Below are 14,700 nucleotides of genomic sequence, written 5' to 3'. Positions count from 1 at the left end.
CGCCAATGATGCTACATGCTAAAGAATTTCAGTGTCACACACAAATGATGCTACATGCTAAAGAGTTTCAGTGTCACACGCCAATGATGCTACATGCTACATGCTAAAGAGTTTCAGGCTCACACACCAATGATGCTACATGCTAAAGAATTTCAGTGTCACACACAAATGATGCTACATGCTAAAGAGTTTCAGGGTCACACGCCAATGATGCTACATGCTAAAGAGTTTCAGGGTCACACGCCAATGATGCTACATGCTAAAGAGTTTCAGGCTCACACACCAATGATGCTACATGCTACATGCTAAAGAGTTTCAGGCTCACACACCAATGATGCTACATGCTACATGCTAAAGAGTTTCAGGCTCACACACCAATGATGCTACATGCTACATGCTAAACTTTCAGGGTCACACACCAATGATGCTACATGCTAAACATGATGAGAGTGTTCACTCCGATGCATATCGTTAGCATATGGAGTATTAGACTTTATGGTTTTTAATGATTATTCAGGATCAAAAAGTAGCTCCAGGTTAGTACTCCTACTCTGGTGGCGTCGGTGCGTCCCTGTGCCACAACATTTCCCTCCGTCTGCACCGATCAGCCGTACAGGAGGTGAAAAAAAGGGAGAAAATAAGAGAAAAGGTGCTCATGCATCAGTAGAAAAGAGTAATAGCGCTTAACAATAGCTGCCCCTGCAGGTACCGCTGCTATCTAAAGCGCCTGCAAGGCGAAGCCCGGGGTAAATGGGAGCCGGAGAATCTGGTGTGAATCGATAAAAGCCATCAAAAACCTGAGGGGTCCCCCAATTTTCCCACAAACCACTCCACCCCCTGGGCAGGGGGGGGAGACAATGGCAGGGCATCAATACCTGCAATTGGGAGGCAGCGGGCGAGAGGGTCACCTCTCCTCCAGACGGCAAATGGGCTCGCCATCGTTTTGCATCAATTCAGTCCGGTGGGAGACGGAGGATGGGACGGGGAAGGGTGTCGGTGTGGGGGAGGGGGGGGGGGGGGGGGGGGGGGGGGGCTTGTCAGAGCAGGTAGGGATGGAGACGCAGGGGGATATAGGTGTTTTCAATTACCTACAAATTCAGAGCAATTTCCTCTCCTTTCTGACCACACCCCCCGCCGCGAGGCTGATGGGAGTCCCGAACAAAGAGGCGTGGAGATCGCGATTGTTTGACTGCGGGTTGGCAGGGAGGAGCAGGAGGAGGCCGCTTTTCATCCGTCTGCTTTGTTCAACCTTCCTCCGTCACCTTGCAGCTTTTATTGGAGCCTTCTTCTTTTCTCTCCAACTTCAAAGTGCATTTCAACTTCTGCATCGACGTCGATAAACCACTTCCTGAGGAAGGGAACGCAGACAAACGGCGTTGTTCCAGCAGCGGGGGGGGGGGGGGGGGGGGGGGGGCACTGACACGGTGGGTGAATTTACTCGTGGCGTTCCTCATCTCACCGATCGCCGTCGTCGTCACCTAAAGCTCCAATTTTATTAAAGATTGTCTTTCTAATGGTTCAGTAGCAGTAATCTGGGTCCCTGAGGAGTTTCAGGCTCACACACCAGCGATGCTACATGCTACATGCTACATGCTAAAGAGTTTCAGGCTTACACACCAGCGACGCTACATGCTACATGCTACATGCTAAAGAGTTTCAGGCTCACACACCAGCGACGCTACATGCTACATGCTAAAGAGTTTCAGGCTTACACACCAGCGACGCTACATGCTACATGCTACAGGCTAAAGAGTTTCAGGCTTACACACCAGCGACGCTACATGCTACATGCTAAAGAGTTTCAGGTTCACACACCAGCGACGCTACATGCTACATGCTTAAGAGTTTCAGGCTCACACACCAGCGACGCTACATGCTACATGCTACATGCTAAAGAGTTTCAGGCTCACACACCAGCGACGCTACATGCTACATGCTAAAGAGTTTCAGGCTCACACACCAGCGACGCTACATGCTACATGCTAAAGGGTTTCAGGCTCACACACCAGCGACGCTACATGCTACATGCTAAATATGATTAAAGTGAATGAGCAACTCGGTCAACAGGCTACATTAGCATAGCGCAGAGCGGAGAGAGACGCTCTGCTCTTCTATGCTAGTGTAGACTGTGAGGCTGGTGGAGGTGACGTAGTGTCAATAAAGAAGAGGTGGAGGAGGTTCATGGTGACGTAGAGCCTCTGTGTCTCATTTGCATATGGAGTATGAATTACACTTTTAACAGAGGTACTCAATATCTGTTCTCGGCAAGTAGCTCGAGGTTCGTACTCGCACTTTTAAGAAGTGGTATCGCTGCGTTTGCAGTACAAATTCTAACCAGACCCATGGTGACGTAGACCTGCAGAACCAGAACCACGGTGACGTAAACCTGCAGAACCAGAACCACGGTGACGTAGACCTGCAGAACCAGAACCACGGTGAGGTAGACCTGCAGAACCAGCAAGTCATTACTTCATATTTCATACCAGCAGGTAACAGCTTCAGGTCGTACCTGCAGCGCTCCAAACAACCCTCAGCACTGTGGTACACACACACACACACACACACACACACACACACACACACACACACACACACACACACACACACACACACACACACACACACACACACACACACCTCTTTGCAGGAGACAGGAAGCATCAGACGTTACCACACCAGCATCTGAGAGGCCTGACAGGAGCCTCCATCGTCCGTGTCACTTCCTGCACTTCTGGAGCGGCCAGGAGGAGCGACTGGGTGGCCATTTTACGTGTGTGTGTGTGTGTGTGTGTGTGTGTGTGTGTGTGTGTGTGTGTGTGTGTCTGTGTGGTTGAGGTTATTTCTGGATGATTAGCCTTATCTCCTCTCCCATGCACATTCATCGTGCACGCCGCGGCGCTCGCTGCGCCAGATGGCCGGAGAACACAGAGTCGCTAATGGCAGCACTTGATCACGTCTCTGCGACGCCATAAATCAGTTTATTAACAACCAACGTAAACGCCATACGTGGAGCGTTTGATTGATCCCCATGTGGCGCATTAAGCCGCTCTATAAAAGCATCAAAACACTTCAGGGACGATGTCAACATGGTGGAGCGGCGAATCGGCCACAAGCTAGACACGTTCACTGAAATCGGATTTGTACGAGGCCCATTTACACACATGTTTAGATTCAATCGGGGGGGGGGGGGGGGGGGGGGGGGGTGGCTCGACGCTGCAAAAAGCTTCGATTGTGAAGTTCAATAAGTTCAATATAAACAAGTGGTTACAAGTTCAAACATAAACCAGAGCGGTTCAATTCCATGTGAGGCCACACACACACACACACACACACACACACACACCACACACACACACACACACACACACACACACACACACACACACACACACACACACACACACACACACACAGCCTCTGGTGATACATTAGTGCTCCCATGTGGTGAGACAGGAGCGGCACTGTTCTAAGGGATCTCTTGTAGACATTTTTTGTTTTTCACGCACGCACGCACGCACACACACGCACGCACGCACGCACGCACGCACGCACGCACGCACGCACGCACACACACACACGCACGCACGCACGCACGCACGCACGCACACACACACACGCACACTTTGATTTTTACCTTTGCCAACGAAGTTAACCAAGAGGGTTACGTTTTCATATGCGTGTTTCTTTATTTATTGGTGTCCTAACTCTTCATCCAAATTACATGAAATCTTCAGGGATGATTTATCAGGATCCAAGGACCAATTCATTAGATTTTGTGACGTTAACGGCTAAACGTTTCTGAATAAATCCTGAAAAACGGCAAAAAAATGTCCAATGTAAAATGGCTGAGAGGCTCCTCATGGAGATCAAAGGAGATCAGCCTCTGTTGCCATGGAGACACTCCATGCTCAGTGTTTCACAGTGAGCTCTGCGCTCTACCGAGTGTAGCTCTAGTTCTATCATGTAAACCAGCAGTTGTGTGTAGCTTCTCTGTCCTCTTTATTTAGCCTGGGCTGCTGTTGTGTGTCAGGACAGCTTCACACATGAGGCTCAGTGTCAGTTTACAACAAGTGCTCTATATTTAGGAGTGAAGGGGACTGGGGGACTGGTGACCCCCCCCCCCCCCCCCCCCCCCCCCCCCACACACACTCACACACACACACTCCACCAACCTGCCTTCACCCAACGACGTGAGTTGCTTAATTTCTTCATATCACACTGCAGCACTGCGTTTGTTTCTTCTCCGTGCCGACTGTGACATTTCCCGGCGGCCTGGCGGCCTGGCGGCGGGCGGCCTGACGGCGGGCGGCCTGGCGGCGGGCGGCCTGGCGGCGGGCGGCCTGGCGGCGGGCGGCCTGGCGCGGTCGAGAGTAATGATGTGATTTATGACTCTTTGAAGGAAGCCTGATGTTGAGGAGCCGTTCTAACGACCGGCTCACTGGTAGAGTTGTTCATTTCTTTAGAAGTCGGCCACGGTAACTCGTTTTCACTTGTAGCTCTAAGATACGATACAGATCAGAATCACACACCAACACATCCCACCAATACAAACTCTACCGGTGGGAAATATTCTGAAATACTGGTTAGAATGTCAGTTGCCTTGTGTTTTCAAGCTGAATCAAGACAATTAAATTTGGGATTCAGACCTTGGTTCAGGGAGGGGGTAAGGGTTCAGGGAGGGGGTAAGGGTTCAGACCTTAACGTGCATGAGGATGCTGCTACGTTTCCCTTGACTCCTTGTTTGGTTTGTTCTGGTCGCTAACAGGTGCTCCCCCCAGCGAGCAGCGTTCAGCTGAACGGAGCGAGGAAACCTCCGACTCATCGGGCGCACAGGTGACGTGAAGTAAGTGGGGCAAGTTTCAGGAACAGACTCCCAACTGCGAACCGATTGTCATCGTCCAGCAAAAAGACCCGCGAGAGGACGGACTCGTTTGCAAACGTCCCCTCGGTAGTGGAGCCCCCATGTGGCCAGGAGCCGCCATGTGAGGCCTCATGAGAACAGAGTGGGAGGCGACCATGAGTCCGCTGCAGGAGCCCGAGGCCACGCTGGGCCTGAACAGCCCCGACCCGCTGGTGACAGAGGCCTTCCTCATGGCCCACGACTACATCGACTATGTGACCACGGGGGGGCCGGACGGAAGCATGGGAGCTGCCCCCTCGGCCTGCGCCGCCGCCCTGAGGCACGCCGGGGACGAGCTCCTCACCCGCTTCCCCATCTTCTTCCGCCGCTGGCCTCGCGTCTTCCAGGACGTGACCGAGAGCTCGGCCTGCCCCGTGCTGCTGGGCATCCTGGACCAGCACTTCTTCCCAACTGTCCCCGGGGGGCGTCGCAGGGACCTGGCCTGGAGCGCCGTGCTGTCCGTGTACGTGCTGGCCGGGCAGATGGCGCTGCACTGCCACCAGAGGGGCATGTTGGCCGTCCTGCCCCAGCTGAAGGAGTGCGTCGGGGGCTACGTGGAGAGGGTGGTCTGCCCCGAGATCCGGGACAAGGGAGGATGGGTGAGTGAGCGCCGACACTCTGCGTCACACTCCCACTAGACAAACCCCGCCGTGTTCACTCTTGGTCACAAACCGACTCAAACTACCGTGAGTGGAGGTCTCAGCCTGGACTTGGACAGAATTTGCCCTCCAGTCCCTCAAAGTTGCCCCACAGATCTTCCAGTTGCCCCTCGGACTCTGCCACCTTCAAACCAAACAGCCGTTTTCACGATTCCCCCCAATAAAGAGTCATTATCGGAAATAAAGGAAAGAAACAACTAAAGAGTTGCTATAGCAACGTACAAAAAGCAAAGTTACATCCAAGTGTCAAAGCGTTTAGATATATTTCATCGAATGTTTACATTTTGTGTCTTTTTTTATCACGGCTCTTCCTACTTTAGTCTTTTTATTCATCTGGCCTCTTTTGGCCACTTTAGATATTTTGCTGTTTAGAGCCGCTGTGAATTTCCTATGCAGTAGGAAGCAGTTTACGCAAATACAACTTTCTTTCAAACATTATTTTTTGCCCATTTCCTCTTTTTTCTTTCCCTGCAAAACAACCTGTACAAGCAAGTGCAATCATTTCGTTTGATCAGTTTGGGAGGACAGAAGTTAGTCTCCCCACTACGGCCTTGAGACCCAGAATTAAACTACCAACCTGATATGAAATGAGTTTCATCCATGCAACCTTCGTCCTCACCGCTGAATTCATCTCTCCTTCTCTCAGGATCAGCAGGGAAACGATCAAATCAGACGTATGGACACGTTTCCTGCCTGTTACTGCAGGTGTTAGTGCCAGTATTACTGCAGATTTCTAGCCTGTTACTGCAGGTGTTCCTGCAGGTTCCAGCCTGTTCCTGCAGCTACACTAAAGACGCCCCTCTTCAATCATCATTCAATCAATCAAATGAAGCCTAAAGTGACAGTCTGGTGTTGTTTACATTCACGGGACGTCCAACATGGCGGACCTAGTAGTATCGCTAGACCTGTGACGTCACGTGCAAACCCTCACCACTGAAACGTTACTCCTCCATTTCTGCTGCCACAGGATGGATCCAGACAGCCCGGCTCGGTATTTCGTTCGGTGCCACTGAGCAGGAGGCGTGCGGGTTCTGACCTTCACCTGGTTCGTTCTCCACAGGACGGGTTCGTGTCTCGGTTCGGGGCGAAGCCGGACCTGGAGGTCCAGGTGAAGAGGGCGTGCTGCTGGACGCTGCTGGGACTGACCGTCACCATCCTCACCTACTGCCTGTGGAGGAGGACGTGTTAGCAAACACTGCCCCCTGCTGGAGATCCAAACACACTGCCTCCACTGTGAATGAATGGAGGAACCGGTGGTCACGTGACGCCAAGATCTGCCGTGAATTCAACTTCGATCTGGGATTATAAACTAATCTGTGCTCAGTGAGAGGATTAAGCCTTCACTGAACTGTTTATGGTTCCGTTTCATTACAGCAGAACCTTGTTATTCCTGAAACTTTTCCTCACAGCAGGTTGATCTGGAGCCAAGAAGCAGTTCGTGAGGCTCGAGCAGCTTCTAAAGATATAAACTATATATTCAAATTACAAGCCAACATAAGGATTAGATTTACAACTTTACAACTTCAACCTTTAAACGTATCCCCGATTTTTATGGAGCCCATGATCAGACCTGAAAATAACCCTGGTTCTTTATTTAGAACCCTGCACTAGTGTTCCAGTAACATGGCGTTGGTTCTACTTCATTTCAAACTAAATAAAACCCTGCACTAGTGTTCCAGTAACATGGCGTTGGTTCTACTTCATTTCAAACTAAATAAAGATTAAGACAAACATGAGCTCAGCTGCAGAACTTTTATTCAAAACAAATAAACAGAAACTTCAAAAAGACACGTGAACAAAGTTTAGAACAGCGACATGAGGCCGGTGACGAAGACGAGGGAGAACAGGAACAAAGTGTAGAACAGCAGAAGGAGGCCTCAGACAGTGGAACGTGGCCTTCAGAACAGTTACATAACGTCAGGAGGATTGCCATCAGACTCAGGCCAGCTCCTCCTCGCCCTCCTCCTCAAACTCGCCCTCCTCCTCGGCCGTGGCGTCCTGGTACTGCTGGTACTCGGACACCAGGTCGTTCATGTTGCTCTCTGCCTCGGTGAACTCCATCTCATCCATGCCCTCGCCGGTGTACCAGTGGAGGAAGGCCTTGCGCCGGAACATGGCAGTGAACTGCTCTGAGATTCGCTTGAACAGCTCCTGGATGGCCGTGCTGTTTCCGATGAAGGTGGCGGCCATCTTGAGGCCCCGGGGGGGAATGTCGCACACGGCCGTCTTCACGTTGTTGGGGATCCATTCTACGAAGTAGCTGCTGTTCTTGTTCTGTACGTTCAGCATCTGCTCGTCCACCTCCTTCATGGACATGCGACCACGGAAGATGGCGGCCACGGTCAGGTAGCGGCCGTGGCGGGGGTCGCAGGCAGCCATCATGTTCTTGGCGTCGAACATCTGCTGTGTGAGCTCTGGCACGGTGAGCGACCGGTACTGTTGGCTGCCTCTGCTGGTGAGCGGGGCGAAGCCGGGCATGAAGAAGTGCAGGCGGGGGAAGGGCACCATGTTGACGGCCAGCTTGCGCAGGTCGGCGTTGAGCTGTCCGGGGAACCTGAGGCAGGTGGTGACGCCGCTCATGGTGGCAGACACCAGGTGGTTGAGGTCACCGTACGAGGGGGTAGTGAGTTTGAGGGTGCGGAAGCAGATGTCGTAGAGCGCCTCGTTGTCGATGCAGTAGGTCTCGTCTGTGTTCTCCACCAGCTGGTGGACGGACAGCGTGGCGTTGTAGGGCTCTACCACTGTGTCGGACACCTTGGGGGACGGCACCACGCTGAAGGTGTTCATGATGCGGTCGGGGTACTCTTCGCGGATCTTGCTGATGAGCAGGGTGCCCATACCAGAGCCTGTGCCGCCACCCAGGGAATGTGTGAGCTGGAAGCCCTGCAGGCAGTCACAGCTTTCCGCCTCCTTCCTGACCACATCCAGGACAGAGTCCACCAGCTCTGCACCCTCGGTGTAGTGACCTTTGGCCCAGTTGTTCCCAGCACCACTCTGGCCTGTCGAACAGAAAGAAAAGCTGAATACACAGAAACTTTGGAAAATTTTAAAAATATAAAAAACACCCAATTACTCACCAAAGACAAAGTTGTCAGGCCTGAAGACTTGGCCAAAAGGACCAGACCTCACAGAGTCCATGGTACCTGGCTCCAGGTCCACAAGCACGGCACGGGGCACATATTTACCACCTGATTAAAGAGGAAAGTGAAAAGTGAGGCAAGATCAAAGGAATAAAAATCAGTGATTCACCGGGTGTTAAATCAATTACCTGAGGCCTCATTGTAGTAGACATTGATCCTGTCCAGCTGCAGGTCGCTGTCTCCATGGTAGGTACCAGTTGGGTCAATGCCATGCTCGTCACTGATAACCTCCCAGAACTGAAAATAGAGTAAACACATGGTCTCAAATAAAATGTATACGCACACAAAACATAGTTTATAATTTCTCGGTTATATCCAGCAGATTGGTGCTTAACGAGACGTTATTCAACAATGGAGTCGTAATTCCCGCCGTCGGGGGTTAGGCGCGCGCACCCCGCCGCCCCATTGGCTGTCCGGGATATGAATTTGCTACGTCACTAACCGCTCTCTCCGGGCAGAAGCCGGGCGCGGTTCAATCAGTAGGCCGCGCTGTGAAAAAAACCTTTAAATGCTAAAAAAAACATTTTTAAAAAGCGTTTAAACGCGTTGAAAACCATATTACAGCCCACATCGCGTATTTAATTTAAACTAAATCGAGAAGAAGCCTTTCAGTGCCGATACTTCCTTTTTTCGCATTGCGGTAAATCTTCCGCAGGGGAGAGAAATGGCGATTTTACTAAAAAAGCCAAATCCTGCTAAAATAAATACACACTTGTTCCAGATTACTGTAAAAAAAAATACCAAAGCACTTAGTCATCACACGCCAATGGGGTGTGCAACGCTAACGACCCTAATAACGTTAAAATGATCGTTTTACGTCATATAAATCCGAACGAACGAAGATATATTCTCTTTATAAAAGCGTTCAGGCGCTGATATTAGCTGGAGTTAAGCGTCAGCGGGAAACATTTCAAAGTAGGACACGTTGAAAGTCTCAGGGTGTGGTTTCCTCCGCGCACAAAGGCCGGCATTAGCCGCAAAGTACTCGACGTTTCTCAATGAAAACGGTCCAAGCCGCCGCCTCACAGAGGAGCGGGGGTTTTACTGACCTTAGCTCCGATCTGGTTGCCGCACTGGCCGGCCTGAAGATGCACGATTTCCCTCATATTTGCTGGAGGTCAGATTTCACTGCAACAACACGACTTTGGCTTTCTGGAAGTGGTGACTCAAACGCGCAACTCCGGTATTTATTCTGCGAGGCCGCCCCGCCCACCGGGTCCCTTCTCACACGATGATTGGCCAGTGAGTGCAAGCGGTGGTGACTGACGCGAATTTAAACCAATCGCACGCACAAACGCTTGCCGTCCATTGGCTGAATCGATGCGTCGATCATTTTTCGTCTCCAACGCGTGACTCACGTCTAATCTGCAGACGTTGGCCTACTTCCCTCGTGATGGCGGAGGGAAAAATGCGACACTCACAAGAGGCTTCATGTTGCGGCGCCCCTCCTGAACCGTTTCACCACACGTTACACACACACATGGCGAAACGAACGTTTCCTCCTCGTTCCGTGTGAATCGCTTAATTCGTGCTCTCCGCAAAGCGTCGGGAGCGGCGGTGCCGGTAATCCCGGTCCACGTGGCTGACTAACGGGACACAATGGTCGGGTTGAGGGGGGGTTCTCCCTGGAAGCTGCTGGAAAGGCCTCAGCTCTGATTTACAGTCATGTGTCTCACTGGAATCTTAATCCCAGCAGCTCATTCCACACTCATTAGCCCCCTCTCCTCGTGTGCGGTTAGAAAAGCTGATTTCTTTCTTATGAATAAAAGCTTGTGATGTAATGTTGAATATTGAGAAGCATTAATTCAATTCGATCTTATTTCTGAAGCATCAACTACAACAGGGGCCTGGACGAGCAGGAAGAAAGGACAACATTCTTTTAATTCTGATGCTGAAGAAACCTGCATGACCAGGCTCAGAGGAGGAGGAGGAACCTGCAGAACCAGCCTGAGGAGGAGGAGGAACCTGCATGACCAGGATCAGAGGAGGAGGAACCTGCAGAACCAGGCTCAGGAGGAGGAGGAACCTGCATGACCAGGCCCGGAGGAGGAGGAACCTGCAGAACCAGGCTCAGGAGGAGGAGGAACCTGCATGACCAGGCTCGGAGGAGGAGGAACCTGCAGAACCAGGCTCAGAGGAGGAGGAACCTGCATGACCAGCCTCAGGAGGAGGAGGAACCTGCAGAACCAGGCCCAGGAGGAGGAGGAACCTGCATAACCAGGCTCAGAGGAGAAACCTGCATGACCAGGCTCAGAGGAGGAGGAACCTCCTCAGATGAGGAGGAACCTGCATAACCAGGCTCAGAGGTGAAACCTGCAGAACCAGGCTCAGGAGGAGGAGGAACATGCAGAACCAGACTCAGAGGAACCTGTGCAACCAGACTCAGGAGGAGGAGGAACCTGCAGAACCAGATTTCGGAGGAGGAGGAGGAACATGCAGAACCAGACTCAGAGGAGGAGGAACCTGCAGAACCAGTCTCTGGTGGAGGCGTCCTGCTGTTCCGATTGGAGGCTAGAAGGAGAGAACAGCAGAGCCAGGCAGACCGTGAGGAGGGATTCAAAGCCCTGCTGGTAGGACAGAGTACTGCAGGCTCCTCCACCCATCACTGCCCAGTATTGACTCCTGGTGATGTGGCGGCGGCTCGTCTGCTTCACCTCTGAAACCAGCTGCATGCTCTTTTCAGCACAGAGCTTCCGTCTGCCCGGGGGTTTTCAACCTGTCACACAGTTTATCCACCCAGAGCGGCCATGTTGCTGACTCAGGGTGAAACTGAAGGGAAAGATTCAACCTGAGCGCCGGCGCCAGACTGAAGCCTAAACTGGTGTCGGAACGAGGACTTATTGATCGTTAATCTGAATGCCGATGGAGAATGTGGCCGTGACGCCGGCTGTAATGCCCCGGCCTGGGCCAGGAGGGGGTGAAACCTCATTCCCAGGTGGTTGTCGCCGTGATGATTAGTTTTCCCAGCAGGCCTTGCAGTACCTCCCAGCATCCCCCCCCCCAATCTTTACAGAAGCTTCCACTGCAGTGAGAAGCGAGGCGTACATTTTTATGTAGATTATCCCCGGTTGTGAACTTGTGCATTCAGTCCAAACGCCTCTACTTTGTGTTCTCCCCCCGCCCGGGTCCTTTATACGTGGTGTGGTCCTCCGGGGGAATGTAGGTCCTGCTGTCTACCAAGCATTGTAACGTGACACACAAAGGCCTCCTCTGTGCTTCATGACAGAGTTATGAGACAGGATGAGTCAGGATAGGGAGAAACGCAGGCCGTCCTGCTCCACCGCTGTGCAGCGCTCACTTTGCTCTTGTGTCTTGGGGGGGGGGGGGAGGGGACCCCCACACTGTAAACTGCTCTAATGGCTTCACTCTAGAAGCTAAAGGAACCTCTCGTGCTCCTTGTGGCTGCCTGTTCTCAGAGGATGCGTGACGTAAAAATCCTCATCTGCCCCTCTACGCACACACCGACTGCTCCTGCTCCAGAGCTCCTGGGTTCTCGTCTCCCCGGCTGAACAATCACAATTTAAAAGCAATTAAAGAGCCAGAGGCTCAGAACCCCTGGAGTGAAACATGAACTGCTTTAGGAAAGGTGGAGGACGCCGGGCAGCAGGGGTGGAGATAGCTTTGGGATTGTTACGGAACGTTACGGATCGTTATGGAACATCATCGAAGGGAACCCAGAGTGTATATTCCTTTCAGAATAGAATTTGCAGTCTGTCGTACTTTTGTTGTTCTATGACAAATTCTAAATAATCATAAATAACCCTCTACCTCTCATCTACCTGCGAGTATCATGTGACGGATGACATCACATGATACTTGCCCGATTGTATCTATAATGAGTATGAATACATTTTATTTATATCACATATTATATTTAGAACAATCTCAAAGTGCCACAGGAAAAATATAAAAGGTAAGAAAAAAAAAGAAGTAAAAAATGTAAGTTACTGGATTCAGAAGGAAAAACACAAAGTTTAGAATCTACTTCGTCTCTGTGACACCGTGGAAAAATCTAATTTGTTGAAAATGCTTTTACTCTGTCTCCATGGAAACTATTATTACATATTCCACCATTATTACATATTCCATAATTTTTTCGCCATTATTATATATTCCACCATCATTACATATTCTGTCATATTTCATATTCTGCCATTATTACATATTCCACTATTATTACATATTCCACTATTATTACATATTCCACCATTATTACATATTCCACCATTATTTCATATTCCACCATATTGGTTGGGGCGGCATAGCTCGGTTGGTAGAGCGGTCGTCTCCCAACCTGAAGGTTGCAGGTTAAATTCCTATCTCAGCCTGCCTACGTGCTGAAGTGTCCTTGGGCAAGACACTGAACCCCTAAAACCGCCCCCATTGCAGTAACAGGGCTGCAGCCTCCAATGGTGTGTGAACGGGTGAATGTGATGAGCTATGTAAAGCTTTGGGGCTGTTGTCAGCTAAACAGCGCTATAGTCCATTTACCATATTTCATATTCCACCATTATTACGTATTCCACCATTATTACGTATTCCACCATTATTACGTATTCCACCATTATTACATATTCCACCATTATTACGTATTACGTATTCCACCATTATTACGTATTCCACCATTATTACGTATTACGTATTCCACCATTATTACGTATTCCACCATTATTACGTATTACGTATTCCACCATTATTACGTATTCCACCATTATTACGTATTCCACCATTATTACGTATTACGTATTCCACCATTATTACGTATTCCACCATTATTACGTATTACGTATTCCACCATTATTACGTATTCCAGCATTATTACATATTCCACCATTATTACGTATTCCACCATTATTACGTATTCCAGCATTATTACATATTCCACCATTATTACGTATTCCACCATTATTACGTATTCCACCATTATTACGGATTCCACCATTATTACGGATTCCACCATTATTACGTATTCCAGCATTATTACATATTGCGACGCTACTCTACTCCACCGTGCCTTGTAATCCAAACAGAGACAAACAGAGACACATAATAGCCGAGACACACCCTCCCAGGAACAATCCTGTGTTTGACCAGCAGGGCGGTGCTGGCTCCTGAAAGCCACATAAGAGTCAGAAATCTCATTCAGAAAGGCTTTGAGGGCCTCAGTGTTGGTTTGTCTGAAGTCACGGCCTCAATGAGATGAATGAGGTTCCTCCACTGCACTGTGACTTGATGAGTCGCTGGATATTCCCTCTCATCTCAGACTGTTTGTTGCCCTGCAGTCGGTTGCCTTTGTGCTCCACCTGATCAATTATTCATTGATCTCCCTCCCTCCCTGGGAAGACGGAGCACTCAGCGGCCTGACGCCGCTCCGCTAAAGCTTAATGCACAGGAGGAATCTGCTTTAACATACGTGTCTGGTGAGCACGGCGCTGCGTGACCAAGCTTTTCCCCGCTGTGAGCTCGACGGGACGCTGCGGTTTCCCATGACTCAGCATCTGTCGGAGCACTGCAGCATTCAGCACTCGGCTCCCAGCAGCAGATCAATATTACAGAGGAAACAGAGGCTGCCAGAGCAGACACGCCCGCTCTAACAAGATTACACGTGAAAGCACTGAGGTAATCTGATCATAAAGTATGACCGCATCGGCAATGAAACAACATAAATCAGGCTGCAGGGAGGAATGGAGGGGGACGACCAGCAGCAGCCAATCAACTGTAAAGTTACTATTTTATGAAAAGTAGTTTTCTCTGGTGGTTCAGGAGCAGTAATCTGTGTCCCTGCAGCTGCATGAGGCTCACCTCCCTCACCTGCTCCACTTTGGAGTGAATGTGGGCTCAAACAGCAGATTCGGGGATTTTCCCTTGATGACATCACGAGGGGAAGTAGCCCCTCCCTCTGATAGTGAAACTCACTTTCCCACGGGGAGTCAAAAACTTACAAACATTACTGATAAAGTGAATCAACTCAGTACGATATGAAAGATGGTAACAGTGAGCA

At 50.3% G+C, this 14,700-nt stretch overlaps 2 protein-coding genes across 2 annotated transcripts; one reads left to right on the top strand and one right to left on the bottom strand.

Annotated features, from left to right (window-relative positions):
* The first annotated feature begins 4,145 nt into the window (after positions 1-4,145).
* Positions 4,146-7,294, top strand: bcl2l16 (BCL2 like 16). Its single transcript, XM_080468402.1, has 4 exons — positions 4,146-4,190; positions 4,766-5,499; positions 6,620-7,177; positions 7,239-7,294. Exons 2-3 carry the CDS (start codon positions 4,993-4,995, stop codon positions 6,746-6,748), a joined length of 636 nt encoding a protein of 211 aa, XP_080324528.1. The 5' UTR covers positions 4,146-4,190; positions 4,766-4,992; the 3' UTR covers positions 6,749-7,177; positions 7,239-7,294.
* Positions 7,295-7,297: 3 nt separating this feature from the next.
* On the bottom strand, positions 7,298-10,315 carry LOC308112688 (tubulin beta-1 chain). Its single transcript, XM_080468401.1, has 4 exons — positions 9,749-10,315; positions 8,828-8,936; positions 8,637-8,747; positions 7,298-8,558 (listed from the first exon to the last, which is right to left on the bottom strand). Exons 1-4 carry the CDS (start codon positions 9,803-9,805, stop codon positions 7,498-7,500), a joined length of 1,338 nt encoding a protein of 445 aa, XP_080324527.1. The 5' UTR covers positions 9,806-10,315; the 3' UTR covers positions 7,298-7,497.
* Between the last annotated feature and the right edge of the window lie 4,385 nt (positions 10,316-14,700).

Source organism: Lipophrys pholis, assembly GCF_963383615.2.
Source record: "Lipophrys pholis genome assembly, chromosome: 7".
NCBI classification, from domain to species: Eukaryota; Metazoa; Chordata; class Actinopteri; order Blenniiformes; family Blenniidae; genus Lipophrys; species Lipophrys pholis.
Note: the sequence above shows the minus strand (reverse complement) of the source record. Positions and strands in the feature narration are given on the sequence as shown.

Excerpts from the sequence above, each read along its gene's own strand:
- bcl2l16 (XM_080468402.1), top strand. The coding sequence starts at position 4,993 with ATGAGAACAGAGTGGGAGGCGACCATGAGTCCGCTGCAGGAGCCCGAG. Across the intron at positions 5,500-6,619 it reads TCCGGGACAAGGGAGGATGG|GACGGGTTCGTGTCTCGGTT; the intron begins GTGAGTGAGCGC and ends CGTTCTCCACAG.
- LOC308112688 (XM_080468401.1), bottom strand. The coding sequence starts at position 9,805 with ATGAGGGAAATCGTGCATCTTCAGGCCGGCCAGTGCGGCAACCAGATC. Across the intron at positions 8,937-9,748 it reads GCAACCAGATCGGAGCTAAG|TTCTGGGAGGTTATCAGTGA; the intron begins GTCAGTAAAACC and ends CTCTATTTTCAG. Across the intron at positions 8,748-8,827 it reads CTACTACAATGAGGCCTCAG|GTGGTAAATATGTGCCCCGT; the intron begins GTAATTGATTTA and ends CTCTTTAATCAG.